The following is a 15,299-nucleotide window of genomic DNA, read 5'->3' as shown; positions in this document are numbered from 1 at the left end:
TAAAAATTTCATCATCGATTCGATTTAAATTGTAAGATAATAATCCGCATTTGTCAATGGTTAAGACGGTCGAACTGACATAAGAGAAAAATTGTATAAATTGGAAATAGTTTTCATAACTGGAAATGGAAAAGCCAAAAATGTGTACTGGGAGACTGCTCATATGGCTAAGTTTATGGCCTTTTATGCTGGTAGTGTGTATCATCTTAGAAGAATAACTTATGGTGTCAACCGGAAGACGTATGTGTATAGAAGCAGTTGCCCCAAAAAAGAATCTTAGAATTCTGTCTATTTTCTGGGTTTGGGACGGTTGGAAATTTAAGCAAATGTTTTGAGACAGTCAGCAAGTCTAGTTATATTAATAATCACAAAGGAGTGGCATGTGTGTTTATTCTATGATCATGTTCGGTATTGATGGCTGAATGTAAGTTGGCCTTGCAGGAAAAGGAATTCAAAATCTTTGAGAGATCTCTTCTTGATGGGAAGGTTAAGTAAGTCTTCTTCTTTGATCTCGATGGTAAGCCCTTGTAAAGCGATGACAAAATAAGTAATTTATGTGGTTAATTTGATTGTTTAACTGAAGGATTAGTAAAATAGTTAAATTTTTTAAATCATCTATGAATTTGAAAAATATGCAGGTAATGGACTGGTGATTGGAAGTCTGGCTCCAGATCAGAAATAAACAGGGAGCTCCAAGGTGGAATTTCTTTTCAGACAATAAGTTGCAGAGAATGTTAAGGTCTACTCATGCTAGAATGTTTGGAAGGGCATTTCTTGTGTTGTTGCTAGAATGTTTGGAAGGGCATTTCTTATGCTAGAATGTTTGGAAAATATGATCAAATTTGGTGGTTTATTTGATTTGGTGGAAAATATGATCAATTTGGTGGTTTATATTTTATTTGACTTGATGTAATTATCAATTGTAAGATTATTTTGTAATGAACTTCTGAATTTTGTTTTGTAATGGTGTATGTAATATTTTGTAAGGAACTGTGTTGTCTTGTGTTTTATAATGCTGTAAGATCATAAATGTTGTGCAATGTTTTGTTTTGGTTTCAGGTCTATTTTTTTTTTCTTTTTGTAATAAGTGAGAATTAAAGCAATGATGAGAGATGAGGATGGCAATGTTCTAAACTTCTGATGGCCAGTTGCTTGAAAATTAGAAAATGGGGTACTTGCAGAGGTGGTGGAAGCTCTGGCAATTTTAGGTGTTCAGGATTCATATTTTTGAACTTAAATTGTTTTTTTCTCTTAAATTAATCCAATTTGATTTTTGTATTTAAACATAGAAAATATTCTACAAGACGACATCATCATGTTCGGAAAGAGAACATGTGGGTTTGCATGTTTGCATAGGTTTGAGACTGCCTGCTCCTCTTGCATGCATGCCTGGTTTACTTATCATTAGAAGTAAGTTGAGAGTGAATAATATATTTGGATAGGGCATGTTTGACTTGTAATTCATTTATCTTTTTGAAACATAGTGCATAGCGGTTGGAGACTGCATGTAATCTCATTTCAGCTCTTTGAAAGCAATTTACAGGCTCCACCATTGCTCTTCTACATCTACATCAATTTCTTTTTAGAAAACAGAGTCCAAACCAATAAGAAAAAAAAAAAAACCCATAGACAAGCAGCATCCATGCTGGCAACATAAGTGTATAGAATAACAATTAGCAACCCCTCTCACTAGACAGAAACAAGTAAAGCACTCAATTCTAACGTTGGGTAGTTGGATCTACACAATTGCAGTTATCTTCTTCTATACCTTTGGCTTGTTAGCTCCTACAAACTTCTCAACTTGTTGTTCATCTCTATGAAAGAATAATGTTGGGAAGGCTTTGATAACCCACCAAGAGATGAATTCCTGAGACACTCAATGAGCAAGGAACATTTTTCATTAATATACTTGGCGTAATCTAGAATAAAAACACCCAGTTACAAGCATTCTACCACTTGAAACTTAAACTGAAAAACAAAAAAATAAAAAAGTACACTCGCAAAGCAAATCAATCATAAGTGTTATGCAACACTCAGTTTGTGTGGTGACTCAAAACAAGTTTCCGTTGAGCAATTGATAAACATTCTATTGAAAATTTGTTTTACCTACATTATAATTGATGATATTCTTTTGGGTTAGACAAATGTCACACATTTCTTTCCCATCACTAAGTTTCTTTGGTTGTTGGCAACTGGCATGACTGATGAGGCAACAAGTTTCTATCTAAAAGAAAAAGTATACTCGACTGTGTATACTGTTGGCATAAAAAAAAAAAACCTAATAAGAACCAACTTGACTTTGTTGAATGGTAAAAAAAAACCCAAAGCATAAGCCCAAGAAGTTAGGGAAACCACATAAACTAGGTTCTTATAAACATAGGAATTTCTTGACAAATTGACTCACAAGGATGAAATCTAAACCTGTGATGGACAGTTGGTTCAAAAGATTAAGACACAGAGCGAAGGCATATAAAAAAATCAAATTCTAATCCTATTATTGTTTATGTAGCTGCCTGCACCTTTAGCGGCAAAGACCCTTTCATGATTTTATATCACAAGTGGTTCTGTCACATTGTTTTATACATTGGAGAACACAACCTTTTGCTTTGAAATTTTTAAAACACCAAATATGTGTTTGTTTCCATAGAAAATAATCAAGGACATGCATAGATGAATCTGTTGTTAACAAGCAGAGTTATCTAGCCAAAAAAAACATGTCTATTTATTATAACAAAGAACTCTTGAGAGAAAAATCAAATAACAAATCCATCAAATAATGTAAAAAAACATGCAACATAACTTGGTGCCAACACCCAGAAAGATGAGCATAGTGAAACCAAAATAACCAAATCGAAATACTGTATTCAAGCATAATAAAATAGAAGAATTAGATAGTTACGTCCATTGGAAAACACCCCAAAAAATATCCCAACTTAACTTTCCTTATACTTCTCCTCAGCGAACAAACAAGTGGTCTCGAACAAAATAAAATTGAAAAAAAAAACCGATACCCACTTATCATCTGAAGCCCATAAAACGATCACTCACGCAGGCAATCACCACTGTCACGAATCAGAAATCCAAATTCACCCAGAAACAGAAACAAGAAATTGACACTTCATACCCGCACCATGCCGGAAATGGAGAAGTGAAAATTAGAGATAGAAGCATACAGACATATTAATAAACACTTCATACCCACGCCACGCCACGCCATGCCATGCCGGAAATGGAGCTCTGCAGCTCGATTTTTGCTGGAAATGGAAGTGGAGCTTTGAGATTGCTTCTATTTTGTGGTTTTAAATGGAAGGGAGAGGGAGGGAGGGATGGAGGCGTGAGACTTTGGGAGGGAGGGATACGGAGCACTAGGCAGAGGATTAGAGGCAAAAATGAAAGGAAAACAAGAGGGAATGAGATTTGTGATTTTGAATCTAAAAAAGAAAACGAAATTTCAAATCTGGGAGGGACATCTTCTGACAGAAGGTCAATCAAATCACATTATTAGCTTCAGATCGAAGGCCTTCGCAGATGCAGAGAAAAAATGAAAAAATAAAGTCACGTTGGCTCGGTAGTAAATCGGTAGTTAGAAGTCGCAAGGTATCATTATCCTTATATGTTAAATTGATTTGAGTTGAGTTTAAATGATAAAATATTATTATAATATTATTTTTTAATATTATTATTATTTTAGAATTTAAAAAAATTGAATTATTTATTCTATTTATATTAAAATTTGAAAAAATTATAATAATGAATTGAGATGAGTTGAGAGGAGTTTAAATTCTAAACGTACCATTACTTTATTGTTCTCAGAATCCTATAATAGAGAATTATTTTATATAATGTTTAGTGTGTAACTAATGTAATTGTATTTTTATTTATCAAAAAAAAAAAAAAAAACTAATGTAATTGTACAGTTAAGCACGTTGAGTTTTATCAAATATAGATCTCTTAACACAAAAACACCGTAAATTTGAATTCAATCATTCATATGCAAAGAACTATCCATTCAACCAATTTAGACTGTATTTAGATATTGAGCTCAGCTCAATTTTTTATGAATAATAGTGAGTTTAATAATAAAAGGTGTTATGTGAGGTAATTTAAACTGAGTTTAAAATGTGTTTAAATGTTAACATGAATTTAGTACTTTTATAAAAAGTTAAAAAAAGTTGTAAGTCTCACGTATAAATATGTATTAAGTTGAAAAATATTATAGATCTCACGTATACAGAAATTTTGAGTTGATATCAGTTTAGTAATTCAAGAGTTGAGAGTTTGGATATTAAACTCGGTTTAAAATTAGATTAGACTCAATTGAATTTTATAATAAAATGCAGTCTTAATGTATCTATCTTAAGCATTTTGATAATGATATATTTACAACTCTTTTATAATTATTTTGGAAAATGATAACCTTTACCACTCACTCTAAAGCAACTATTGTTTTCCTAGTTGTAAAATAGTAGACTAATGGTATATTTATCATTTTTCTAAACACTTTATTAGGATGATAATGGTACACTTATAATTTTTTTACAGCTATTTTACTAACTACTTCAAATTAGTTAATGAAATAGTGCTATTCCGTTAAAAAATATTTTTAATTTTACATAAGTATCATTCCATTTAAATAGAGTTGTAAATATTATTATTTTATAATGAGTAATGCTAAATATAATTATAAATTGTATAAATATTACGGAGATAATTTTTTTAAAAATAAAATTTATATATAAAAAATTAATTTTTTGTATATAAATCTCGCATATTATTATTTTTTAAAATATAAATTGCACATATAATTTCACCTTTCGATATTACGCCGGAGGTGAAGTTATGCAATAAAAGACCTTTCGCGAGACGTACACTCGTCATTATTAATTTTTTAAAAGGAAAAGAAAAGAAATTAACTTGGGGAAGAAGTCAGTTTTATATGACTCTGAAGCCAAAGCCCCTATTTCCTCCCGTCTCTCAGCTCTTTGATTCCTCTGCATCGCTACAAGCTCATCATTTCATAGCGTTAGGGATTTCGCTAATATCCGAGGTATGGATCTTAACAAACTCGATCTAAATGCCCCTCATTCCATGGGCACGACCATCATCGGCGTCACTTACAACGGAGGAGTTGTTCTCGGAGCCGACTCTCGGACCAGCACCGGTATTTTACTCTGTCTGCTATTTTTTTTTTTAATATTTTCTGTTTTCTTCATTATCTATTTGGTTGGTGAGATACACATAATTTTTTGTTGTCTTTCTCCGAGAAGCTAACCCTAGGTTTGGTGCTTGTGTTTGTCGATTAATTCATTATTAGTATATGTTCGTGTTGAATCAGTTTGGGTGAATTTTTACCGTCAAATAGATGTTTGGAAGTTATCTGTTCCGGTAACATTGGCGATTTATGTTTTTATTTAAATCTCACTGTTCTTTTGGTAGGAGTATATGTTGCTAACCGCGCGTCGGACAAGATTACGCAGCTAACCGATAATGTCTATGTTTGTCGCTCGGGATCGGTATTATTCTTTCTCCTAGTGGCTTCTGCTTTTTTTTTTTTTTGGGGGGGGGGGGGGGGGGGGGGGGGGTGGGGGAGGGGGACTTTGGGGTTTATAAATTTAATTGTTTAAGGATTGTGGTGCATCTAGTGAAAGGCAAGGAAAGTGCTACTGCTTTATGTGCTTCTTTGTTTGCTCTATCCATCAGCTGGACATAGTCTACAAATATCTTGGACACTATTTTGGTCACAAATGTTAAGCCTTTAAAGCATTACTACGGGTCTTCTCCCATGTAAGTTTTACATGTATTACTCTTTCAGGCTGCAGATTCACAGATTGTTTCTGACTATGTGCGCTACTTTCTTCACCAACACACGTGAGTGGTTCTGTTCCTATTAATTTAATGAAACATTTAAATTGTAGATAGTTTGTGACTGTGTATCTCTTTGCTCATCATATATCAAACTAGTTGCTATTTTTCTTCGCACTATTTTTCAGAGTTTGTTTCCTTCTTTTATGTTTTTTATTCCTCTTTCCTTTTCTTTATTTTTTTGCAAGTCTAGGTAACTCCTCCTTGTCAAGTGTCTGATCTGGTGATACTTTCTTTGAGTATTTTTTGTTCTAAATCATTTCGCATTTTATTACTAAGAGTCTTTCATAATTGCCTTTAGTGATAAGCTGACGTGCTTGCATTAAAATTATGAGTTTATGAAGGTTGAGTGAATTTTGCTGACCACATCCAGTTTTAACTAAACGATTTCGGGTTTTTTCCTCTGATTTTGTTGCTATGCTAATTAAAGGTTTCATTTTTCATGTATTGACATCTTCAATCTTTATATATCTTTATATACAGGATACAGTTAGGGCAACCTGCAACTGTCAAGGTTGCTGCAAACCTTGTCAGGCTGATAGCCTATAATAACAAGGTCTGACGTTACTGCTTCAGATTGTTCAATATAATTCCTTTCTTGCTTTGGATAGACTGCTATAAAAATATTTGTACTTGACTATTTTGGTTCTCTTCGTTTGCCTTATAAATTTTTTCATGTTTATGGTGAACTTAGCATTTAAATAGAGTTGATTTTTACACTTATTTTTGTTTTAAGAACTCTGTGGGAGAAGAATAAGACATTTTTTTTTTTTTATAGGTAATCAAGAAGTTTTATTCATAGAAGTAGGCCAAACCCAAGTACACAAGGAGTATACATGAGAATAACCTAATTAGAGTTTACAATTGAAATGAGAAAATCATGGACATATATGTTTGGTTTGGATAGTGAGTCGAGATGAGATGAGTCAAGATGAAAGTTAAAAGTTGAATAAAATATTATTAGAATATTATTTTTTAATATTATTATTGTTTTGGGATTTGAAAAAGTTGAATTGTTTATTGTATTTTATGTGAAAATTTGTGAAAATTATAATGATAAGATGAATTGAGATGGGTTTACAGTGTTTCTCAATCCAAACTGAGTCTTAGTCCATTACAAACAATGGCCTCCGCCCATAAGAACAAAGTTTTAAAAAAGAAAACTTTAAGCTCATCCATTGTTCTCTTGCGGTCTTCGACTCTTCAAAGCTTCTATCTTCTATCCCGCCAAATACACCAACACATATGTATAGGAATCATTTTCCAAATTGCTGCCACTTGTGAGTTGCCTCAGAGGCCTCTCCAGCTTGCAATGAAATCCACCAGTCTATGAGGCATGACCCCTAACAATCCAATTCTCGTGAAAAAAATCATCCCACATGGTCTTGGCCACCTCGCAGTGGAAAAACAAATGATCTGTTGATTCACCATTCTTCTTACACATACAACACCAGTTCAACACCATTACCCGGCTCTTCCTTGAATTATTAGTGGTGAGGATCTTGTCCAAAGATACTGTCCATACGGAAAAAAACTGCTTTTGAAGGAGCTTTCATCTGCCATATACTATTCCATGGGAACATGGTCATCCTAGGGCTCGTTAGAACTTGATAAAACGATCTGACAGTGAGTTTACCTTTCTTGGAGGGGCTCCAGCTCATAAAAAAATGATAAATCCGTTGGAGAAGAATAGGACATAAAGTTGATGGTTACATGGAAAAATGTTTCCATAGTCAGGGTATGCTATATATATATATATTTTTTGGCAAATGGAAAGATTGGTAGGACTGTGATATTGCTGCAAGAAATTACTAAACATACATACATAAAAATACATGTATCATTATCCCTATGTTGGATGGCCATGCATGCACTGAATGGTTGAAAAGCTTTTCCAGACTCCAGGTTGCACTTTTTGAATGCCTTGCTTCCCCTTGAGCTTCCATGTGATTTTTTGTCTCCTGTGTGCTCTGCCACATCGTTTATGAATATCAAATTTAAAAATAAATAAAAAATTCGTAAGAAAATGAGTCAGTTGTAGCTGCTCCATGTTGCTTATGACGAGCAATAAAACCTTAATTGCAAAGATTAAAAACATGATACGTGTTTTTGTGTGTAGTTTTTTAGGCCAGTTTCCTATAAAGCTGTATTTAACATAGCTGGTTGCTTGTATTTACTGATATTTGGATCTGGCAGAACATGTTACAAACTGGCCTAATTGTTGGTGGGTGGGACAAGTATGAAGGCGGTAAAATTTATGGAATTCCTCTCGGTGGAACAATAATAGAGCAGCCATTTGCAATTGGAGGTATGTTTTACTTAATCTAAACCACGAGATTCTAAACTATTAATAAATATACCCTTGCACCCTAGGACTTGGTCAACCTGAATGTTCTATTTTTTCCACTTCATACGTGGTCAGCCGTCAGAATATGTTAGAGTAATGTAAACTATGATTTAAGAGGAAATTATATAATTCTCAAGGTTTCCAGAGATACATCATTGGTATAGAAGGGAAGCTGCAATAACACGTCGTGTAGTGTGGTTGGCGGGGGCTAGTTATTGGTGTTGTAGATCTGTTAGAGAACTTCAGCATTTTGAAGTGACCTCAGTTTTGAGTGATCTGATACAGAAGGCAGTGTTGATTAGCCGTAGTGAGGATTTTTCGGAAGTAGTTGTATGAATACTATGAAATTAGAGGTCAGCTTGTACCATAAGGTACTTGTGGTCTGGGTGGAGGCATATTCCTTGGACATGAGATTTTGGTGTACTCACTAATTCATGAGCTTGTGGGAATTGACTTCATTTTTTTTTGTAAGAGGTAAATTTTATTGATATGAATAAAATAGGCAAAGGCTGTGTACACAGAAAGTATACGAGAGAACACCTAAATACATCCTAGGATCCAGAAATTAAAACCAGAAAGTCGTGAACATTGTTTCATCAGTAAGTACACAGGAATTGACTTCATAGTTGCAATGTTATGTCATTTTTACCTCTGCATTGCGGTTAATTTATAAAATGTTAAATTAGTGTATATGCTACTTGCTTCTTTTTTTTATGTGTTAGGGAAAACTCTCACTAACATCATCTTCACGAGCAACTTCAATGCAATTTCTTTGCTTGATTGTGGCAATTTGAAATGCTCTGTGTTTCACAGGATCTGGCTCTAGTTACTTGTATGGGTTTTTGGATCAAGCATGGAAGGAAGGAATGACCAAGGATGAAGCTGAGGTATGTAGAACTTGAATTTGCAAATGCTAAATTGGTTACTGCCTTGGAATAAATTCATGATGATGAAATCTTCGCATGATTCTGCAAGATGTGACCTCATTTTTTTTTTTTTTTTACTTATAAAAAAAAAAAAGATGTGACCTCATTTTTGTGTTTCATCAGTAGACAACTTAGGGCTGACCTCATTATTATGTTACATCAGTAAACAACTTGGCATTGAATTCAGAGAGAAGTTACGTAGAAAACATGAGAACAAAATATTATAATTTGTTTTATGATAACGAGAGTCATTACATTTATCATTTCTGTCATTACTTACAGAGGAAGTTGTGTTTGTAGGAAGGAATATGAGGGGAGCTCTTGATCTCTAGTTGCTAATCCATTTTTCTTTTGAAGTTTTAGGTTTTGGTGTTTTGTAGCCATAATGCTAGCACATTTTTTTTTTTTTTTACTGCAGCAATTAGTGGTGAAGGCGGTTTCCCTTGCCATTGCTCGAGATGGTGCTAGTGGCGGTGTTGTTCGCACGGTCATTGTAAGATTTTATATGTGGACAGTAGCAACTCCAATTAGATTTGTTTTCACACGATGCACATACTTATAAATTGACACAAAACCCCTTGGTGTTTGATGTGGGTGCAGATAAATTCTGAGGGTGTGACAAGAAACTTCTACCCTGGCGACAAACTTCCACTGTGGCACGAGGAATTGGAGCCTCAGAATTCACTGCTGGACATACTGAACACTACTAGCCCCGAGCCAATGAATATATAAAGGGGAGCATCTCAACGTTGATAGGCCTCTGGCTTCACTCTTTAATTCATTTCTCGTTTTGCTGAAACATCTGTTTTGTGTAACGGGAAAACGGATTTTATAATGTTTTATGTTGGAGAACTATTCATATACCATACCCATATGGTGGTGGATATATTTCGGATTCAATCTTGATCGTCTTCCGTTTATGTTTTTGGCCATTGTGGCGATCGGCTTATGTCAAATGATTATTCTGGCCTTTTATTTCTGTTTGGGAAAAATGATAGGGTTACTATTATTTTACTATCCATTTATTACTCTTTTTGTATTTAATTTTTTTTAATTTTTTTTATTTTACTTAATAGTTAAGGAAGTGATTATTAATAAAATTATATATTTTTTAAATTTTTTCGTAATGATTAAAGATGTTAAAAGAATATTTAAATGAAAATAATAAAAAAAATTCAAATATTTAATGGATAGTACCTATCACTGCCCTTTATAAAAAGAAAAGAAAGAGGAAAAATAAAAAAAAAAAGTTTTTTTATTTGGAGTTTTATGGGGGAGGCACAGAATGGTACTTGACCAAAAAGCTGGTTGATGGATGATGGCCAATATGATATAGAATAGAAGGAAAAGTAAGTAAAAACAGCTCCCTAAATCTCGCAAGTCCTCCTTTGAACGAACATAAGAGGTGGAAATTAGAAATTGGACAGGTGCGAGGAAGAATCATCTAAGAAGTTGAGATTTTTTTATGATGGTTGGGTGAGATTCGTCTCATTGCATCATGTACAACGTATATTAGCTAGCGCTGGTTGGCGGAGAGTGACGACTACTTGATAAATTAAACCACCTGCGAGAAGTAGCTCTGAAACCACCATCGCGATCACTCTCGGCACCTCCTACCTGCCGAAAAGGCGAGATTAGCCATATATATAGCGAGAGTGAGAGAGAGAAAGAGAGAGAGCGCTCAAAGAAAAAAATGAGTGGGAGCTTTGCGAGCGGGGCCGGAATCGGAGTAGGAGCCCAGTCTCAGTCTCCGGTCCTTCACAACGTCTTCGTGTACGGCAGCCTCCTGGCAGACGACGTTGTTAAGGTGCTCCTGAAACGAGTACCTCCATCATCCTCTGCCATCCTCCACGGCTTGTCAGTCTCTCTCTCTCTCTCTGTGCGCGGTTGATATTGCCCGCAGCCTAACCTCTTAAACACAATTCCTAATCATCTCTATTCTCCTATGATTTCGGATCACAAGCCCGACCGATGTGAATGCTATCCCGTTTGTATTATCGCATTTGTCTTTTGTATATATATTTTTTCCATATTTTAAGTATTCATGCAACTATGCAACAATTATCGCGGACCGGACCAACCTGGTTTTGTTTGTCAGGTCTATTTCTATTCATGCTTTAATTTCTTGATTACATTGGCAGTCATAATTTTTTTCTCACGGAAATTTACAATCCGAAGAACAACGTGTTAGCCATGCAATGTTTTCTAGTCGTGCCTCTTTCTAATTTAGTTTTCTTTGATTTTGTTTCTGGATTGGCCTGCTTGGCAACGAAGTATATGCTTACCGATACCTCGAGTGATTGTCTGTTGATGACCATCATCCTAGTGTTGCTGTTGTTGCTACTGTTATTTCAATAAAATCCTCTTTTGGCATTTGATAGTCCTTGGTCTACATCATTTTGTTCGCTCTGTTCGCTGATTTTGCTATTTCTTTTGGACATTGATTTTCAACATGCAGTCATAGATTTAGCATCAAAGGACGTGTTTATCCGGCTATTTTACCTGTGGAGAATAAGAAAGTTACGGGAAAGGTATGTATAATCATCTATTTCACTTTAATGGCTGCCTGACATAATTTGCTTCGAATAATGTTTCTGCTTCTATATCTGCATAATTGGAATCCATTCAAGAGCTTGTGGTATAATGTTTAGATCATAGTTGCAGAACTCTTTCATGTGAGCAAGAGCTTTGTACCAAAATCTAGATTATGCTATACTTTCGTGTGTCAGTAGTATTCTTTTGATGGAACCTGATCGGTGGCATTTTTGACAATTTACCACAAGAAATATGCCTTCTAACATTTGAAAAATAAGAGAAGAGAATAAACTTTCTTGAAGCTGGAAAGGAAAATTATACCCTTGAACTTTGAAGATATCTTTCTAATCCATCTGTATATTTTTTGTACCGCCCCCTCCACCCCCCGCGCGTGCGCACCTGAGGAGAGGGGAGAGGGATTTATGGATGAGAGAGATTTGTTTATTGAGATGATATAATCTTTTGAAGCTGGTGAAGTAATGAGCTATGGTCTAGACTCCAGAACCACTTGGTTATACACATGAATCTGTTGAAAGCTATATGTTTGAACACAAATAATTTGTCTTTACTTCACTTAGTTGTTTGCCACTTTGTTCCAAACTTGATGTAAAGCAACATGTGTAGTGCTATAGTTAAAATTTTGCAAATTCAACACACTTATGATTACAACTGGTTATAAAAAATTCAGGCCTTTTATGATAAAGGTGTCAAATAATAAGTTAAATCAAATTGTTGCATTTTTTCAGGTCTTGTCTGGAATCACAAATCCTGAATTGTATATTTTAGATGCTTTTGAGGATGTTGAGTATGAAAGGAGAACTGTTGAGGTTTCCTTGATGGTGAGTATAATTGAAATCCTCTCGATTGCTTTCTATGAACCATTACAGATTAAAAGACATGCATATTAGAAGACCTCAAGCGGTAGGTTGATATAAAAAACCTACAAGTATCCCTTCTAATATCCCCAGATTTTAAAATGTGCTCAGAGTGCGCCACATAGCTAGTTGGCAGTGCACTGCTGCAAGGCGCTGAGAGGAAAAGAAAAAAAAAAAGAAAAAAAAAAAGAAAAAAGAAAAGAAAAAGGAGTGGGTTACTTCAACAGCTTCGATAGATGTACTTTGGTACTAGTTTGTAATGCTTTAAATGCTTGTGGGGGCACATGTATAAGCCATGCAGGGCTGCCAAAGAGAATTTGAAAAAGAGAAGGTGACTATGAGGAAAATATTTCCATTTAGTCATGATTATCATTAGCTGAAAAGTTCATGCTTGCCCAGAGAGTGCTAAAAAAGAGGGTGACAAATTTTTGCAGGATATTTCCGAGAAGTTACAAGCTCACACATATGTATGGAGTGACAAAAATGATCCAGACTTGCATGGAGATTGGGTTTTTGAGGTAAACTTATGGATACAAATCATTGGTCTTTTAGATGTCTGTTTTTTTTTTTTTTTTTTGATAAGTGGTCTTTTAGATGTCTGTTATTATTGACTTTCTGCTCATCATTGTGAGCTTGCTTGGTGTTTTGGGATGGGGTTTGGTGTTTAGAAGATGGACTACGAACCTGCACACTTCCAGTTTGAAAGTGGGATATTATTACTTAAAATACTTGCAGATAGGTAGGGACCGTGCTTTACACATGCATTGTTTGATACATCAACCCATGTCAAAAATAAACTAATGTTTATTGCTCTGCAACCTCCAAATGCATAATTTATTTCACCTCACTTTCATATTTTCTCCTTTCTCTCTCTGTGTGTGGTTTCAAAGATATTTTGGAAGCTACAAATAAAAATGCTTTGCAAATTTCTGTTTTCCAAATATTTCTGGAATTAGTTCTGAGCCTTTTCTTGAGGATGTTGTCATTATGGTACTTCTGAATGCTCATGAACGAAGGATGCATCTTCTCATTTTCCTGAAACGATGTTTGTCCTTCTGGTTTAATGGGAGGGAAGAGTGGGTAATTTATATAGTTAGGATGAAAATAATTGTCCTGATGCCCTCTGGAAAATAGTAAATATAAAAAACCATCGGTAATGAGACAGTGCTGATAGAACGTTTGATTGCCAAGGAAGGTGGCTAGCTGCCGTTCTTAAATTTCCTCTTCTTGTGTAATTGTTATTGTTATAACCCCATTCCCCTTTCCAACTATTTTTCTCTATTTGACTTGTCCTATTTATTTATAAGGAATGGAAACAAGTGCACATGGATGATTTTATCAAGATGACATCTGGGTTTGTGGAAGAGTTGGAGCTGCCTGAATCAAAGCCAAGAGTTGCCACATACGAATCCTTTTATAAGCAAGAAGGTTAAATATTCATCCGCCTCTTGATATTATATTCGTAATTTGTAATTTCTGAACCGTGTTTACACTTCAATGCTATTTTACCACCGTCAATGTTTTCATGATTAGATTAAATTTTCATACATTTTTCTCCTTCTCCAGAATTTGTTGTTAATAAAAATACTTTCGTTGTAGAAGTTTAGCCCTCAATTTACTTTTATTTTATTTTTATTTTTATTATTCATTTTTGCGTTGGAAATAGTTTAATGCAGTGGCGTGGGAGTGATATTCCTTTAGATGTATTCTCTAGAGATATCGTGCCCAATCAGTTGTACTAATCGAGACACTGTACCAGGGGAGTATTTCTTTTGTTTTAAGAAAGAAAAATGCTAAATACAGTCGCCCAGCTTAACTGCTGGGGAGTCGGCTGCTAACGTGAAAAAATGAAAAGGGCACGTTTAATAATGCATGAATTGTTCCACAATGACGACCTCCCTCCCTTCGTCTTCCCACAAACGAACACAAAGTCCTTCGAAGCCTCCCTCCCACAGCCAATCTCTCGAAGTCCTTCAAAGTCTTTTATGACCAAAAGATACTTCACAACAGTCAATAAGCTCATAATCCAAATTTTATAACCAAAAGATTGGATTTTTATGAGGGAAAGATCTAACAGACTCCCAAAACACATTTCCATTAGATTCTTTGGACATAACCAAGGAAAACAAAATGGAAATAAGAAATTCTAAGACTCTAGAACACCCTGCCTTGAGCCCAAAGATAGAAAAAGCAAATCAACAAAGAAAACACCCTTGGAGTTCTATCCAAATCCACAAACTGAGCCGGAGAAGAACCACTGAGCAGCAAAAATAGCTTCAACAAACACAGAACTAGCCCAGACAAGAAAATCAAAGAAAGCTATATCTCGATACGGCTGCCTCTTCAATTTTCTCAAGAAAAAGAGAAAAGAAAAGAAGAGGCAAAAACAACAAACCCAAAGGTAGAGTCGGAAGAAAAAATAGATAGAGAGAGAGAGAGATCTTAAATGTGAAGGAAACATTCAAAATGTGGTCATCTTGCCGAAAAAGACACTCATTGAAGAAGTTTTGATTATTTTGCTTATATTTCTTTCTATACTTTTTTATTTTTTGCTTTTTTATTTTCATTTTTTTATTCCACGTAAGCAATCGGTTACCCCCTACTTGCACACCCCGCTTGTACCTAGCAGAACTGTTTAAGAAAACATTTTGGTAAAATGCTAGATTGGTCTTCCCTTGAGAATATATTTCCTTTCATTTTCTTTGCTGTGGGTGTTTCTTTGACTGTTCCTCAGATGAAACCATGCCACTAGGG

The 15,299-nt window shown here is 34.9% G+C and overlaps 2 protein-coding genes and 1 long non-coding RNA gene across 3 annotated transcripts; 2 read left to right on the top strand and 1 right to left on the bottom strand.

The window, feature by feature from the left end:
* Nucleotides 1–4,881: 4,881 nt before the first annotated feature.
* LOC121261211 (proteasome subunit beta type-6) lies at nt 4,882–10,035 on the top strand. The gene is made up of 8 exons (XM_041163453.1): nt 4,882–5,161; nt 5,437–5,513; nt 5,813–5,868; nt 6,346–6,418; nt 8,059–8,170; nt 9,023–9,096; nt 9,554–9,628; nt 9,736–10,035. Exons 1-8 carry the CDS (start codon nt 5,050–5,052, stop codon nt 9,865–9,867), a joined length of 711 nt encoding a protein of 236 aa, XP_041019387.1. The 5' UTR covers nt 4,882–5,049; the 3' UTR covers nt 9,868–10,035.
* Nucleotides 9,055–9,370, bottom strand: LOC121261212. The gene is made up of 2 exons (XR_005939847.1): nt 9,238–9,370; nt 9,055–9,191 (listed from the first exon to the last, which is right to left on the bottom strand). It is a non-coding gene; the product is annotated as an uncharacterized LOC121261212 (long non-coding RNA).
* Nucleotides 10,036–10,611: 576 nt separating the features above from the next.
* Nucleotides 10,612–14,146, top strand: LOC121261209 (AIG2-like protein D). The gene is made up of 5 exons (XM_041163452.1): nt 10,612–10,992; nt 11,594–11,666; nt 12,417–12,509; nt 12,980–13,063; nt 13,853–14,146. Exons 1-5 carry the CDS (start codon nt 10,829–10,831, stop codon nt 13,976–13,978), a joined length of 540 nt encoding a protein of 179 aa, XP_041019386.1. The 5' UTR covers nt 10,612–10,828; the 3' UTR covers nt 13,979–14,146.
* Nucleotides 14,147–15,299: the final 1,153 nt, after the last annotated feature.

Source organism: Juglans microcarpa x Juglans regia, chromosome 4D (assembly GCF_004785595.1).
Source record: "Juglans microcarpa x Juglans regia isolate MS1-56 chromosome 4D, Jm3101_v1.0, whole genome shotgun sequence".
NCBI lineage: Eukaryota > Viridiplantae > Streptophyta > Magnoliopsida > Fagales > Juglandaceae > Juglans > Juglans microcarpa x Juglans regia.
The sequence above is the reverse complement of the archived record's forward strand: the minus strand, read 5'-3'. Positions and strand labels throughout refer to the sequence as shown.